At 44.3% G+C, this 17,333-nt stretch overlaps 1 protein-coding gene across 1 annotated transcript; it reads left to right on the top strand.

The window, feature by feature from the left end:
• Positions 1–243: 243 nt before the first annotated feature.
• Positions 244–11,425, top strand: LOC125018501 (NACHT, LRR and PYD domains-containing protein 3-like; the record flags this gene model as incomplete). The annotated part of the gene is made up of 6 exons (XM_047602467.1): positions 244–1,982; positions 2,569–2,686; positions 6,075–6,139; positions 8,397–8,570; positions 9,705–9,878; positions 11,266–11,425. Coding segments are annotated over 6 exons (2,430 nt in total), but the record flags the coding sequence as incomplete, so codon positions are not given.
• Between the last annotated feature and the right edge of the window lie 5,908 nt (positions 11,426–17,333).

A 17,333-nucleotide genomic window follows, 5' to 3' on the forward strand; every position in this document is an offset into this window, starting at 1 on the left:
AGGAGGAGCTGGCTGACTGTCTGCAGAGCAGTAAGAGGATTTCTCTAAACATTGAAGCTGCTGGAGAAATGAGACATTTACTAATGTCTCAAGAGATGAACCAAGATATATTCACACACTCATTCTTTACAGCAATGACATGTTGGAATATTTACTGGAGAGTTTATTCATTCACCTTATTTCTTTGTTCATTCAGGACTTAAAGCTGCAGTTTGTCAACATAAAGTTAAATCTGGTCTGAAGGAGAAGTTCCAGTGTGTGTTTGAGGGAATTGCTAAAGCTGGAAACTCAACCCTTCTGAATGAGATCTACACAGAGCTCTACATCACAGAGGGAGGGACTGCAGAGGTCAATGATGAACATGAGGTCAGACAGATTGAAACAGCATCCAGGAAACCACACAGACCAGAAACAAGCATCAGACAAGAAGACCTCTTTAAAGCCTCACCTGGAAGACATGGATCAATCAGAAGAGTGATGACAAAGGGAGTGGCTGGCATTGGGAAAACAGTCTTAACACAGAAGTTCACTCTGGACTGGGCTGAAGACAAAGCCAACCAGGACATCCTCTTCATATTTCCATTGACTTTCAGAGAGCTGAATGTGGTGAAAGAGAGAAAGTTCAGCTTGGTGGAACTTGTTCATCACTTCTTCGCTGAAACCAAAGAAGCAGGAATCTGCAGCTTTGAAGACTTCCAGGTTGTGTTCATCTTTGACGGTCTGGATGAGTGTCGACTTCCTCTGGACTTCCACAAGACTGAGATCCTGACTGATGTTACAGAGTCCACCTCAGTGGATGTGCTGCTGACAAACCTCATCAGGGGGAACCTGCTTCCCTCTGCTCGCCTCTGGATAACCACACGACCTGCAGCAGCCAATCAGATCCCTCCTGAGTGTGTTGACATGGTGACAGAGGTCAGAGGGTTCACTGACCCTCAGAAGGAGGAGTACTTCAGGAAGAGGTTCAGAGATGAGGAGCAGGCCAGCAGGATCATCTCCCACATCAAGACATCACGAAGCCTCCACATCATGTGTCACATCCCAGTCTTCTGCTGGATCACTGCTACAGTTCTGCAAGATGTGTTGGAAACCAGAGAGGGAGGAGAGCTGCCCAAGACCCTGACTGAGATGTACATCCACTTCCTGGTGGTTCAGGCCAAAGTCAAGAAGGTCAAGTATGATGGAGGAGCTGAGACGGATCCACACTGGAGTCCACAGAACAGGAAGATGATTGAGTCTCTGGGAAAACTGGCTTTTGATCAGCTGCTGAAAGGAAACCTGATCTTCTATGAATCAGACCTGACAGAGTGTGGCATCGATATCAGAGCAGCCTCAGTGTACTCAGGAGTGTTCACACAGATCTTTAAAGAGGAGAGAGGCCTGTACCAGGACAAGGTGTTCTGCTTCGTCCATCTGAGCGTTCAGGAGTTTCTGGCTGCAGTCTACATGATCCACTGTTACACCAACAGGAAGACAGAGGAGCTGCAGGACTTCCTGGGAGGAAACTACAATAACTCACCTCTGGATGAGTTTCTGAAGAGAGTCATGATTAAATCCCTGGAGAGTAAAAATGGTCACCTGGACCTGTTAGTTCGCTTCCTTCATGGCCTCTCTCTGGAGTCCAACCAGAGACTCTTAGGAGGTCTGCTGGGTCAGACAGGGAACAGTCCAGAAATCATCCAGAGAACCATCAACAACCTGAAGGAGATGAACACTGATAAAATCTCTCCTGACAGAAGCATCAACATCTTCCACTGTCTGATGGAGATGAACGACCTCTCAGTTCATCAGAAGATCCAAGAGTTCCTGAAGTCAGAGAAAAGATCAGAGAAGGAACTCTCTGATATCCACTGCTCAGCTCTGGCCTACATGCTGCAGATGTCAGAGGAGGTTCTGGATGAGTTGAACCTGGATCAGTACAGAACATCAGAGGAGGGACGACGGAGACTGATCCCAGCTGTGAGGAACTGCAGAAAGTTTCGGTGAGTCCTGATGTGATCATCAACAGAATCAATCAGTGGAGATCAGTAGTTTAGTTCTTCACACGTTCTCATTCTTCTTCAGGGTTCCACTTGTTCTCTGCAAACATTACAGTCAGTTGTATTTAGTCCCAGATGTTCTCCAGCTGTTTAAAGCTGTTCTTCTCTTTATTTCTAATCCTTATTACATTTGACTCTTTTATTTCTATTTCATTATATTCACTGTGAATATTCACATGTTCACTGAGCTCAACTAAAAAGATCCAGAGTCCATTAACCAGTGAAGACAGTCCAGATGTTTGTCTCATCCAGATGTCCTCATGATGGATCAGATCCACTGACAGACTGTGGACAGTCTGGAAGCCTCAATGTAACTCAGTCTTGTCTCCATTCATCTAAACAAAGGTCTGAGAGAGATGATGACAATGATTGTTTCCTGTCAAACACAGTCAGAGAAGATGAGCTCAACCACTGATGTGGAGACAAAATGTCCAACAGGATGTGTCCAACTGTCCACTCATCAACACATCACCTTCATAGAAATGTCTTCTTCCATTATAACACATTTTATTTATTTGTCTCATTACAGACTTGTTAGATGTGAATTGTCAGAGAGTCACTGTGAAGTCGTGGCCTCAGCTCTGAAGTCCAACCCCTCCCATCTGAAACATCTGGACCTGGGCCACAACATCCACAAGGATTCAGGAGTGAAGCATCTGTCTGCTGGACTGGAGAGTCCAAACTGTAAACTGGAGACTCTGAGGTCAGTTTTCATTTCTTTTCTTCTCAGGCTTCTGAAGAATGGAGATCCAGTTTAGATGAGTTCTCTTGTCAGGACTGTCAGATAGAAAAGGAGCTGAAAGAGATGAAATGAAGGAGCATCATGTTCCTGAACATCAGCAGGTATCTCCTCAGTCATCGGTGGTGGGTCTGATCACAAACCACATCAAGTCCAGTCTTCACATGTGTTGACATTAACAGAGTTCTTGGTGTCACTGATCATTCTTTCTGTCCATACTGTCTGTGGACAAATCCCCTTATAGTCTGACTCCAATCAGACCAGATGGAGGACAACATCCACAGTGTAGTTGTGTTGTGTTGATCTTCAACTCATCTTGTTCTTCAGCACATCCAGTCAGTATCAGTTTGTGTTTCCACAGTGTTTCCTGCTGAGCTGCAGTGGAGGGACAGGAACTCAAAGAGGAACTTTGATTAGTGTCAGTCAGACTGCTGAAGTTTCATATTAGTGTCAGCTCAACAGTGGAGTTGTGTTAGGAAGAGACCACTTCACAGTCAGTGTGGACAGCAGGAATCTCAACAACTCTGGAATCAGTCCATATGACATTTGACTGTTGTTGGAAGACACACTTGAACATGTCAACTTGTCCTTTAACATTTGAATGACACAAACCTACTGAGACACCAAATCCAGGAAGAAGAAGGTCCTGGAATCAAAGAACTAATCAACAGTTTGTAGTCCAACATGTGTGAGGAGATATTGATCCTGTAATGAGGTCAGCAGCATCTTATTGATCTGTGTTGACATCAATAGTTGAATGTTGTGCTGACGTTTGGATGATGTCTGTAGAAGTCAATATATCTAATGCAGTCGTCAATTTCTATGCTGATGGCACTGTTACTTAGTTTTGACCAGTTACAGTCTGCTTTTAACGCTGTGCAGCTTACTTGCAATGTCCTAAGTTGGTTTTAAATGCCACTGTAGAAAAGGCCTCAAAGTTACTGTATATATTGCTGCTGAGCAAGTTACCACCTGAGCACAGCGACCGACCCACGGGAGGCAGCCGAGTCCTGCTGAAAGTTGTTAAGGTTTACATCCACTATGGTGGCTGAACGCTCCACATCTACACCATATTGGATGACAGTTCTCAGAAAACTATGCTGCTGCCGGGTGCAGCAGAGAAGTTGGGAGTGCGAGGACCTCTAGAGGGCTTACCTCTGCACACCATCAGACAGAAGGTCCAGTTACTCCAAGGTGCATCTGTGTCATTCTCCATTTCTTCCCCCTCAAAGCCAAAGATCAAGTTCAAGAATTCAGGTGCAATCACCACAACTCGCATCCAAGTGACTGGTCATTGCTGCCATTCACACAAAGCTGGGTTGGACACTACAGGGCCTGGCTAGTGTAGTCCGCCACCTTGCCCAACCGCAGCAGTGGCTCTTCACGGAGGTCGCATCCCAGGTGAACAAGTTGATGAGGCACGTTGAGAGGCTATGGCAGGTCGATAATGTTCCATTGTCGTCATTCAAAGCAAAATCAGGAGGCCATCAGTATCCAAGACCACCAGAGAACAGGTCGAGGGCACACTCCGTTATGCCACCCCACTGCTGTGCCGGAGGAATATGCCGCTCCTCCAGGCAACCGAAGCAGCTGTCATGCCCACCCTGCGGGGCGTGGAACGGTGATTGGCCAGAGATCCTGCACAGGCTGCTGTCTACAGAGTAGAGATGGAGAAGTGGATCAAGGGAGGCTCTGTCATTAAGTGTCCAGCTGAGGGAGGTTGAGAGGCTTGGTACATCCCCCACTATATGGTCAGTCATAATGGTAACAATAGAATGGTCTTTAACTGTTCCTATCAGTACCGAGGACAGAGCCTTACCGATTACCTGTTCCCTGGGCTGACTTTAGGAGCATCGCTCTAGAGTTGCTCCCATGTGGTCCCACTCCATGTCCAGATTAGAACTTTGTGCTGACCTTACCAGGGCACAGCTCACACAGGTTCTAAGCAGAGAGTTCACACTCAACATTGACCAGATGATCCTGTGGTCTGATACGACAACTGTGCCGATCTGGTTGAAACCTGAATCCTGCCAATTCAAGGTCTTTCTCAGCACCCGCATGGCCGAGATTTAGGAGTTGACCGATGGGCAGGTTTGGAGACATGTTGATTCAGCAAGGAACCCTGCAGATGATGTGACCCGAGGGAAAGGACTGAGAGAGCTTAACCAATACAACTCCTGGAGGGAACTGCTGGAGGCTACAGCGCAGGAGTTGCACGGGGCGGCCAACGTTAAGGGTCACATTACTGCTGAGGATTATCGCCAAGCTGACCAGTTGATCCTTCAGAGAGCTCAGATGGATAGCTTCCCACAAGAGTACGGCTTGCTGAAAGTGGGGAAGTCAGTCCATAGAAGTAGCTGATTTCTCACTCTATCTCTGGAGGTGGATGAGAGCAGAGAGTTCATCCATGTGGGAGGACGTCTCCATAGATCAGAGGACCTGGAGCCAACCTAGGTCAGCCAGGACCCAAGCCATCCAGATACTAAGCTTCTGATTCACGACGTTGACATCCAACTCCATCACCCAGGTCCAGAACGGGTGTTTGCTGAGCTTCGCCACTCTTTCTGGATCCTGTGTGGGCTTGAGGCAGTTCGGCTCCACCAGTACGACTGCGCAGACTGTCAGCACTGGAGAGTCAAACCAGCTGTACAGAAGATGGCCGACCTTCCATCAGCCTGTTTGCACCTGTTCAAGCCTGCTTTTTACTCGACGGGGATGGACTGCTTCGTGCCCTTTAGTGTCATACCAGGCCGGCGGCGTGAGAAGAGATGGGCAATCATCTTCAAGTACCTTACCACCAGGGCCGTGCACCTCGACCTTCTTTCTCTCTCTTTGGCGATTCATCGCCCGCAGAGGCCCTCTGGGTTATGTGTCTTCCGATGCCAGCGACCTGCACTGAGTTACTCCCAATGTTCTTCTGATGGGGTGGCCGGATGAATCCTTACCTCAAGTCGTCTACCCAGGGAGTGAGCTCGTCAGTTGCTGTCGCTGGAACCACTCACAAGTTCTAGCTGATCACTTCTGGGACTGTTTCATCCAGCTCTATGTGCCAAGTCTTCAAGCTCGCCAGAAGTGGGAGGCTTCACCAGCTGACATCGTTCAAGAATGTGTGGTGATGATCGCTGATCCACCACTTCCCAGGGCCCTGTGGCCCATAGGGAGAGTGATCAAGACTCATCTGAGCCCTGATGTGCACATTCGGTCGGCTGATGCGAAAGGGTTAGGGTTAGGGACCAGCTCTGAAGTCCAACCCCTCCCATCTGAAACATCTGGACCTGAGTTACAACAACCTGAAGGATTCAGGAGTGAAGCAGCTGTGTGGTTTTCTGGAGAGTCCAGACTGTAGACTGGAGACTCTGGGGTCAGTTATTATTAGTTTACTGAATTGGGACAATGCACGTTAATCAACATTGATGCATTAGTCATCAGTGTAAATGCGCTGGATTTAGCACAAAAGCTAATTTTCAGCATAGTCCCAAGATAACACAGACATAGAAGACTATAAAACAACAATCATACAACAGACAATTAGAGAACCAGACACAATCCGACAGGCATTCCAAAATATTTGTTGAGGTGCAAACAAGACTGCTTAAACCAGTGAGATACAGGTGTCTGTGCTGCTGATCATGTTGCAGCAGCTTCTTGTTTTGTTTTTGCATGGACATATAGTTCGATATCATCAGCATAAAGTTGCAGACTGACATTTGGGAAAACGTTAATTTACATAGACTGAATGGAGTGGGTCTGAGAATGGAACCTTGGGGTACACCAGTGGAGTAGCTGAGGTGACATTGAGTTTTCAATCTGCACAGTGTGTTTTCTGTTTGACAGACATGATCTCATCCAGCAGAGTGCTCCATCTGAAAAGTTAAAGAGTGGGAGGCTTCACCAGCTGACATCGTTCAAGAATGTGTGGTGATGATCGCTGATCCACCACTTCCCAGGGCCCTGTGGCCCATAGGGAGAGTGATCAAGACTCATCTGAGCCCTGATGTGCACATTCGGTTGGCTGATGCGAAAGCGACAGAAAGGGATTACACCCGGCAGGTTGCCAGGCTGGTTGTCCTCCCTGCACTTCCATCTGAAGAAGATGAGGACAATTCCCCTCCTATGATCTCATCCCAACCATAGACCTTGTTGCCTTCATTGATGAGCAAATGTATTATATACATTTGGGGGCGGCTGTAGAAAAGGCCTCTATATTGTTGTTGTTAGACATGTCAGATATTTTAGATATAGTGTTGATTGATATGGGATATGGGTCCCCTGCTGAGCTTATATCGTAATTGACTGCATTCGGTCGGCACAGTGTGTGTGGCCACAATGAATGACGAGACAGAAGTGAGTAGTGAACGTTGGGTCGTCGGGTCATGCTACGGCGATTGGTGTGTGTGTGAATGAAGCATGTAAGTGTGTGTGTGTATGTTGAAAGTGTTGGATGTCTTTGCTGCATTAGTGGACATTTTGGCCGTATAATGCGGGGTTTTAACGCTCACAGTGCTGTGGCCGTATATGCTAGTTATGACTGCACTGCACTGCACTTATACTAACTAATCCTCCGACCGACAGATATGGTGTCACATGATATGCCCGTGTTTACCAATCGTTATCATGTCGGTTATTTAGCACAATGCTGCGCACAGTGTTGTGTTAATAATGAGAGGGATTTATGATGTTGTTCATATGTGTTGATCTGATCTTGATGTGCTGGTTAGCTAATATATTTTCAGAGCTGTAATTGTGTTGGTGCTCATGCTCTTTTATGTTTATTGAATCTGATTTAAGTGGTTTGATTTATTAATGAACACTCATTCATTTATATATTTGTCATTTGTGTTTTGAATCACAGAACAAATTGCCTGTAAGGAGAATATAAAACAGGATCAGAAACATTCATCAGCCTCCTCTTTATTGATTCTCTGAAGAGTGGCTAAAAGTGGTGTCCTGGCCGACACGCCGAAGCAGACTCTGTGATAACCCCCTGAACCAGTTACATATACCTAGAGTCTCCACTATAGCCATCAAATTAAAAATCATGGTTTTCTCAAAAGCTCCTTATTTGAACGGAAATCCATCGACTGTTAAAACTACTCTAGGTAGTATTTGGGTGCCTGTCAGGTGAAGGACGTGAGGACCCAAATGCAGGAAGGATGAGATAAGGATGAGGCAGGGGATCGAGAGAAAAGCGACAGCAAACGCGACAGCAAACAAGGGAAAGACCGAGCTATATATACACACAGGGGCAGAGAGATGATGAGACACAGGTGAGAGAAAAAAGGACAATCACATGGAGAGAAACCAATAAGCAATCAAGGGACAACATGAGGAAGCACAACAGACAAGAACTCAAGAAACTTAACAAAATAAAACAGGAAACTCAAAATATAATAAGACAGCATTCAATGACATTGAAAACCTGGTTAAAAAAAACTCAGGCTAAAACTTGGTTTCTACTATAGATTTTGCTTCTGTCCCTTGAAAAAGAAATTACGATCTCAATGGGATTTATCTGATTAAACAAAGGTTTAAAAAATAAAAAATGAAATCAAGACACATTTGAGACCTCAACACAGCTGATTGATCATCACACATTACATCTTTTGTTCTTTATTCAGATTGAGTTGGTGCAGTTTGTCAGAGATGAGATGTGAATCTCTGGTCTCAGCTCTGAAGTCCAACCCCTCCCATCTGAAACATCTGGACCTGAGTGGAAATAAGCTGAAGGATTCAGGAGTGAAGCAGCTGTGCGTTTTTCTGGAGAGTCCAGACTGTAGACTGGAGACTCTGAGGTCAGTTCACTGTCTGTTACTGTTGTAGATCTGATATGTTTAATCACCAACTGAATCTAATTCATGTTCACAATAGGGATGGCTGAAAAAGAAATTATCACGACAAATTTTGCCATTCAGGCCAAAAGTGTAATACATGTTTTTGACAATCTGTCACTACATTCTGTCTTGAGATCTCTAAGATGATACTGACCAGTTAGAGTCATTCTATGACTTACTTTGCTTATCATGTGGAATGGACTGACTGAATGTGCGGCAGTCCTCTTGTCGTCCTTAACACTGCCTGTTTTATTTTTATTTAGTCTGGTCTCATGCGGGTCTTCCTGTCAGTTGTCCCAGATATTTGTATGTCGGATTTGTAACCCAGAGGGAGTGAATTTTTGAAACAGACAGATGACTACAAGAGATGTTCTTGTGTCTAAGGGCCCCGTTAGAGATTGCCTTGGAAGAAATACCAAGAGAATCTGCTAAATTTGCTCTGATTAAAGCAAAAGCAGGCCTAATTCATTAAAATGACGTGTGCATCAGGGATTGTCTTAATTGCATTTGATCTATTTGTTTTCTGGTAAATTCATAGACATTTAAACTTATAAAATCTTGTTTCAGATTACAGACAAGATGTTAATTTCGTTCAGATTCAGTTTATCTGCCATGCCATCAGGCGTTTGTGCCACCTGCTAGTGTCAGTCGAGTTGTTAAAGCGACCTCTGTCACTTTCCAAGCCTTTTTGAGTTTGGCAGCTCTGACATTGCAAGCTAAATAACTGAAGACAAATCCAAGACAAATCCGATCCTTATTATGTTTGATTTATTTTGTTAAGTTGATGCTTCATTCCTGGTCAACACACACAGATGAGACCATGTGTTCAGATGCAGGTGTTTGAGGTGTGTTTAGTGTCTGAGCTTCCTGCTGTTTCATCATCATTCAGTCACATTTCATTTGGAGTCAAACCTGCTGTGATCCATGTATCAGTCCATTCTCTCTGAACCACAGCTGCTGGAAGGAGCTCACACACCTCACACTGTCACATATTACTGTCTGTAGAAGACATGATGGAGATCCACAATAACACAAGGACAAAGTCACTCAGACATGGAGAGGAGATTTAATCTACATCTTTTATTCTTTATTCAGGTTGAAGAGCTGCAGTTTGTCAGAGATCAGCTGTGATTCTCTGGGACCAGCTCTGAAGTCCAACCCCTCCCATCTGAAACATCTGGACCTGAGTTACAACAACCTGAAGGATTCAGGAGTGAAGCAGCTGTGTGGTTTTCTGGAGAGTCCAGACTGTAGACTGGAGACTCTGGGGTCAGTTATTATTAGTTTACTGTTTTGGGACAATGCACGTTAATCAACATTGATGCATTAGTCATCAGTCTAAATGAAAGTTTGATTGGATTGTTAATTTGTACCATTACTTTTGGTGCCATAAAAAGCAGGAGGCAAATGGACAAACTGTTGTAAGTCTGACACCGCTGACCTGATTCGGATGTAAATACCCACAAATTAAAGCACATCTTGTTTGTTTCATTTCAAATCCACTGTGGTGTTGTGTAGAGCCAAAAAGAGGAGAAATGTGATGATGTTCCAATATTTGTGGACCTGACTGTAACCTGGTCTAGGAGTCCAGCCACAGATGTGCCAACATTCCTCTTCTAAAACAATATGACTAGATGTGTTATACATAGTGGTCCGTAAGTACATGGTCGAGGGTTCATTGTTGCTGCCTTAGTCCCATTTTCTGTTCCGAAGTGAGTTCTTCATCTCATTGGAGTTTTACTGTTTGATGTACTTTATTTTGCGTGTATCCAGGTTGTAAAGCAGTAATTTGTGTGAAAATATCATGGCATGCAACAGTCTTTTTACTGTTGAGGTGCAAACAGGACTGATTAAGCCAATGAGATACAGGTGTCAGTGCTGCTGATCATTTTGCAGCAGCTCCTTGTTTTGTTTTTGCATGGACATATAGTTCGGTATCATCAGCATAAAGTTGCAGACTAACATTTGGGAAAACGTTAATTTACATAGAGACTGAATGGAGTGGGTCTGAGAATGGAACCTTGGGGTACACCAGTGGAGTAGCTGAGGCGACATTGAGTTTTCAATCTGCACAGTGTGTTTTCTGTTTGACAGATATGATCTCATCCAGCAGAGTGCTCCATCTGAAAAGTTAAAGAGGGACAGTTTGAAAGGAGAATGTCATTTAATGAGTCAAAAGCTCCTTTCAAGTCCAAGAAAACAGCTCCTGCATAATCCCCATGATCCAGAAAACCTTGGATGTTCTCATGAAAATAATAAATCACTGTCTCGGTTGAGTGGTGTTTACAAAATCCAAACTGCGCTGGATGGAGTGGGTTATGCGCATTATTGAAGTGATCTGTTAACTGCAGTGCAATCCATTTCTCTGCCAGTTTTGAAATGACTGGCAAAATAATTCACGGTCTGTTACTGTTGTAGATCTCATATGTTTAATCACCAACTGAATCTAATTCATGTTCATCCAGAACTTTCCTCCATGAATCTGTAAATGTCCTTTAGTTCAAGACGAGTGTTTGTAGAAGAAACTGTAGAAAATGTTAAAGTCAATGAAGCTTAAAGGCTGTTAGGACACAGTGATGTTGAGCTGCACTTTTAAATCCTGAACACATGATTGAATTATTCATGATTTAATCTGTATCTTTTATTCTTTATTCAGATCGAGTCTCTGCAGTTTGACAGAGATCAGCTGTGATTCTCTGGGACCAGCTCTGAAGTCCAACCCCTCCCATCTGAAACATCTGCACCTGGGTGGAAACAACCTGAAGGATTCAGGAGTGAAGCAGCTGTGTGGTTTTCTGGAGAGTCCAGACTGTAGACTGGAGACTCTGAGGTGAGACTCCATGTTTTCTTTGTGTGCTGAGATGAATATGATGGTAAAGTTGTGGTGACTCTAAACTGCAGACACCGGGCTGATATTCTACTGATCCACACTGAGGATCTCCCGGTGAAGATGGCACCAGTATGTTTGGCTCGTCGGTCGCGTCGATCGCATCAAACGCTGCTGGTTTTATTGTTTGCTTTCGCCTTGTTCAGCTGTGTCTGTTGTCCGAATATTTCGGCTCAACTTATTTATGATCGCCAAACTCTTCTAAACATCCGAGACTCTGCTGAGACGGAACTCAGGTCACTCAGACTCAGACACGATCTGGTGGACTGGACCGCAAATCTCCCTCCCCAGCTGGCGGATATCCCAGCTCACCTGCTCTGTACACCTTGCGCCCTTCCCCAGAAGAAGCGAAGAGGCGAAGAAGACGAGGGGAACGGGGCGGTGTGCAGGTGGAAACAAGGCTTACCTGTCGTTTTCCTGTATGTCCGATCCTTGACTCCGACTTGAGGGTCTTTGTTACTCCTCTGCTGTTAGATGTTCACTGCAACTCAAGAGTCCCTGTATACGAGCTGTAGTTCCCAGCCCCCCTCCGACCTGACGTTGTCTCCTGGCCCGCGAATGATCTCTTCACCTCCGGGCCTGCTACCGATGCAAAGATACTCTTCTCCCGGTCTAAGGCTGGCGCCCAGTCCGCTGCTCCTCCCTGCTGTTTCACCCGGACCCCTGATGGCTCCTGCCTTCCTTGGCCTGACGACGGTGTGTCTTCCTGGACACCACCGAGCACGCAAAGGCGGTGTTGAGCACACAGACCTCCGCCCGCTGAGACGTGCCGCGGCATCGACCACCGTGACTCGCCAGGTCACACCGAAGATAGCTTTGAAAAATGCTAGATCGCTAGCAAATAAACGTTTCTTTTTAATGATTTTTCCACATCTCATGAGTTGGATTTTATGTGCCTGATGGAGACGTGGATACATGCTGGTGAGAAATTCTCCCTCCTGGCTGTACCTTTCTTAGCTCTCCGCGGACCTCCGGAAAGGGTGCTGGTGAAGCTTGTGTGTATAAATCCGGCTTCCACTGTCGGCAGATTCCATCTGTCACCTTTTCCCGTTTTGAGCTGCAGCTCAATTGCTCTCCTCCCTCGTTGTTTGCAGTGGTGTACCGTCCTCTGAAACATAACAAGGAGTTCATACAGGATTTTGAAAATTTCCTCTCCGGTGTTTTGGTTGACTATGAACATGTTTTAATTCAAGGTGATCTGAACATCCATGTGTGTTGTAAGACCAAACCTCTGATACAAGACTTCCTATCTCTGATTGACTCTTTTAACCTAACCCAGTTGGTTTCTGGCCCAACACATGAAAAAGGTCACAGTTAGACCTGGTGCTGTCTCATGGGGTGCCTGTCTTCGTCGAGAAATCTGTAGCAGTGCTTGCATTTCTGATCACCTGCCCATTTTGTCCTCTGCTATTAAGATAGTACTTCATTGATCCCCATTGGGGAAATTCAAAATTGTACCCTATTGTACTCTGCTCTGTTGTTGAAACTCATCTTGCTCATCGTCGTTACCGTGTTATAAACGCAGACAGTACACTGATGTTTTCCATGGCTTTCAATGAGTTTGTAATCTCACCTATGGATGAGCTTGGTTCTCTGGGTCCTGAAGAGCTAGTAGCTCTCTTTGATTTAAAATGTACTAGCATCCTTGACTCTATTGCTCCTATCAGGAGCAAATCCTCCAAGGCCCCTTCTGAACCATGGATAAATGACTCTATCCAAGCTCTCAGGCGCTCCTGTAGGCGTGCTGAAAGGAGGTGGAAGAAGGACAAGCTATACGTATCATGCAGGGCTGTTTAATGAAATATCAGAATGCTGTTAAAGCTGCCAAAGCTGGCTACCTCTCAAATCTCTTCTCAAACAACATCGACAGGCCAAAGGTTTTGTTCAATGTTCTAGACTCTTTTGTAAACCCATGCACCACTGATCCCATTTTGCCATCACCTGCTCTCTGTAACGATTTTCTTGATTTCTTTGTCAACAAAATCTCTGCTCTGTGGTCAGTACCGCCTCTTGTTGCTTCTGACCCCTCTGACCCCCCAATGTGCCCTGCTGTTTTTGACCAGTTTAAACTTATATTGCTTTCTCACCTGTTGGATGTAGTGCAGAAACTATGCCCCACAACTTCCCCTTCAGATAGCATTCCCCCTTGTCTCTTTAAGAAGGTTTTTAATTCTGTGGGCTCATTCATTTTATTATTGTTTCATGCTTGTTTTAGCTCAACCTGTTTTCCAGCTTCTTTTAAGCATGCTATAGGGCAGCCACTAATCAAAGCCTTGATCAAGCCTTGATCCATCTATTCTAACTTTCGGCTTGAAACTCCCCTTTTTGTCAAGGGTGTTAGAAAAAGTAATGGCTACCCAGCTGGTATAATTTCTGGAGAAAAATTACATTTGTGAAAAGTTCCAACCTGGTTTTAGACCTTGACATAGTACAGAATATGCCCTTTTAAGAGTGTTTAATGATCTTATATTAACCGTTGACTCTGGGTGTGTGGCCATCATGGTGACATTAGATTTAGCTGCTGCATTTGACACGGTAGATCACAGGACACTGCTCTCACGCCTTGGGCAGTATGTTGGCCCTCATGCTGCTCCAGTCATACCTTACTGACAGGAGTTTCTCAGTGCATTTGGGAGATTTTTCTTCTCGTGTGACCCCTCTTTCTTGTGGGGTGCCTCAAGGATCTATTTTATGTCCCTTACTGTTTTCATTATACATGCTGCCCCTTAGATCTATTTTCCATAAACATAATGTGTCTTTTCATTGTTACGCTGATGATGTTCAGATTTATCTCCCCTTATAAATGAATTGCAAAGACTCTCCACAAACTCTTCTTGTCTGTATAACTGACATCAAGACTTGGATGAGCCTCAGCTTCCTAAATCTAAATGACAGCAAGACAGAAGTCATAGTGTTCAGGAATCATAAACATTACAGTGATTGTGCTGATGCTCTGCTCTCCTCCCTGAGTTCAAAAAACTGCTCTGTCATTAAGAGCCTTGGTTGCAACTTCTGGCCAGGATAAAATCATATCTCTCTCCTTGTGACATGGAGGAGGTTATTCATACTTTTATTTCATCAAGGTTAGATTATTGCAACTCGTTATACGTAGGTTTAGACCAGGTTTAGACCAGCGCTCATTGCGACGTCCACAACTTGTGCAAAATGCTGCTGCTCGGCTTTTAACAGGCACAAAGAACTGGGAACATATATCCCCAGTTCTGGCCTCTCTGCGCTGGCTTCCTGCCTGTTTCAGAATTGATTTTAAGATCCTGATGTTTCTTTTTAAAATCTTAAACGGATTGACCCATTGTATTTAGATGAACTCATACATGTTCACAGACTGACCAGATCTGAGTTCTGCAAATGAGTCATACTGGAAGTGCCTAAATGCAGGCTAAAAACTAAAGGCGAGCGATCTTTTGACACAGACACAGTGGTTAGTAAATTATAAGAGATAGATATAAGATTGATTCAAACCAGTCTAGTGCAGTTCCTGTAATCTTGATCACACTTTCAAGTCTCTGCAGTAGTATATTGTGATCAATAGTGTCAAATGCAGCACTGAGATCTAGCAGGACAAGTATAGAGACAAGTCCATCGTCTGAAGCCATGAGGAGATCATTGGTAACTTTAACCAGAGCTGTTTCTGTGCTATGATGAGCTCTAAAACCTGACTGAAACTCTTCTAACAAACCCTTCCTGTTTAAATGATCAACCAACTGATTGACAACAACCCTTTCCAAAACTTTAGAGATAAAAGGAAGGTTGGAAATTGGCCTATAGTTGCTAAAACATCTGGGTCAAGAGTGGGTTTTTTAAGTAATGGTTTAATTACAGAAGTTTTAAAAGACTGGGGCACATATCCTGTAAATAAAGATAAGTTTATCTGATTTAATATGGAGGTATTAATTAATGGAAAAACCTCCTGGAGCAACTTAGTTGAGATGGAGTCTAAAAGACAAGTTGATGGTTTAGATGCTGTAATAACTGAAGTGAGCTCAGGAAGATCAATTAGAGAGAAATAATCCAAATACCGACTCGGTCCTACAGAGGTTTCTAATGCCACTGTACTTACATCTTTGACAGATGGAAGGGTGCTATGAATTTTATCTCTAATGCAACAATTTTATCAGAGAAGAAGCTCATGAAGCTCATTACTGCTGAGGTCTGAAGGAATAGATGCTCAACAGAGCTGTGACTCTTTGTCAGCCTGGCTACAGCTGAAAAGAAATCTGGGGTTGTTCTTGTTTTCTTATATTAATGAAGAATAATATGCTGTTCTAAGGAGAGTTTTTTTTTATAAGTTGTTAAACTATCTTTCCAGGCTATGTGAGCTTCTTCAGAACTAGTGGAATTACAAATTCTTTCCAGCTTTCGAATTGTCTGCTTTGAACTACGCAACTGTGAATTATACCATAGACTCTCTCCAAACTGCTCTCGAAACTACAAAATTATGTAATTGATAAACTGGTCTCTCAATGCAATTGACACAATTTTTTCGACGAGAAGCCTGGGTTCGGGGGAGCAGGACTGCCCAGCCGGAACGTTCGTAGCTGGCTACACGATGGAGGCGTGGGAGAGGTGGCGGGTCGTGTGTCTGGCGGCTCTTTCCGTGGAGGACATTGAAGACATCTATCTATTCGTAACCATGATTTCAGGTCTTTTGCTGATTGGATTAGGCAATGCCCTGGTTTATCGAGGAAATCAAAGAATGGAGACAGCTGTCAAAACAAAGCTGATGATTGAAGTGGTGGGCAGAGCAGTTGGCACTCAGATTGTGGCTATTCAGAACTTGAATCGCAGTATGTGTAACATCATGGAGAAGCTTCTGGCTTTCCAAAGGAGAATGGATCGATTCGGAGACCAGAATGGACAAACAGAGTAGTCGTGCAAAAGAATGCGTCTACTCGCCCCAAGACCAAACAATTCCAATCTTATCTGGGTTTGGCACCCTCACACAGCACTGGCCTCGGCCAAGGCTGCTGCTGGAATAACAACTCCCCTGAAGATCTTGTATTCCTGCCCCGACTCCAACAGACACCTGCTGATAGTTGACTCTGTTTGGGACCCGATCAAGGTTGTCTCTGGACTGAGGCACCAAGATTGTGATGCCAGGCGAAGTGGCTCTCCAGGCCCACACAGACACATACATATGGACAGATATGCAGTAACCCCCCTGCCCCCACATCCAACGCCTTTGCGGCTTTTTCACTGGTACTTGTACTAGTGACAATAAAGGGTTTTGACTTGACTTGACTTGACCATGGAGCTGCCCTCCTTCGATTTACCACCTTCTTTTTCAGAGGAGCAACTAGATTTAGAGTTGTACTAAGTGATGCTGTCGTGCTGTCAACAAAATAATCTATTTGTGATGGAGTTAGATTGTGGTTGCTCACATCCACATCACTAACATAAGGCACTGAGGTAAATACTGAAGGTATTAATTCCTTATATCTAGTTACAGCATCATCAGATAAGTGTCTACCATAACGAAATGTCTTTCCAATTTCTGTGTAATTACTTATAGTAAATGCAAATGTTAAAGAGAATGATGGGACAATAGAGGGTTGTGAGAATATACGGTTAGACCTTCAGTTTCTAGGCCATAAGTTAGTACAAGATCTAAGGTGTGATTGAAACAGTGAGTTGAACCATTTACATTCTGAGAAAAGCCAATTGAGTCTAATAATGACATAAATGAAGAGCTAAGACTGTCACTGCCAACATCAACATGGATGTTAAAGTCACCTACTAAATTGACTTTATCTGTTCTAAGCACTAAATCACAGAGAAACTCAGAGAATTCAGCTTAAAATTCCGAGTAAGGAGCAGGT

This window comes from Mugil cephalus, chromosome 13, assembly GCF_022458985.1.
Source record: "Mugil cephalus isolate CIBA_MC_2020 chromosome 13, CIBA_Mcephalus_1.1, whole genome shotgun sequence".
NCBI classification, from domain to species: domain Eukaryota; kingdom Metazoa; phylum Chordata; class Actinopteri; order Mugiliformes; family Mugilidae; genus Mugil; species Mugil cephalus.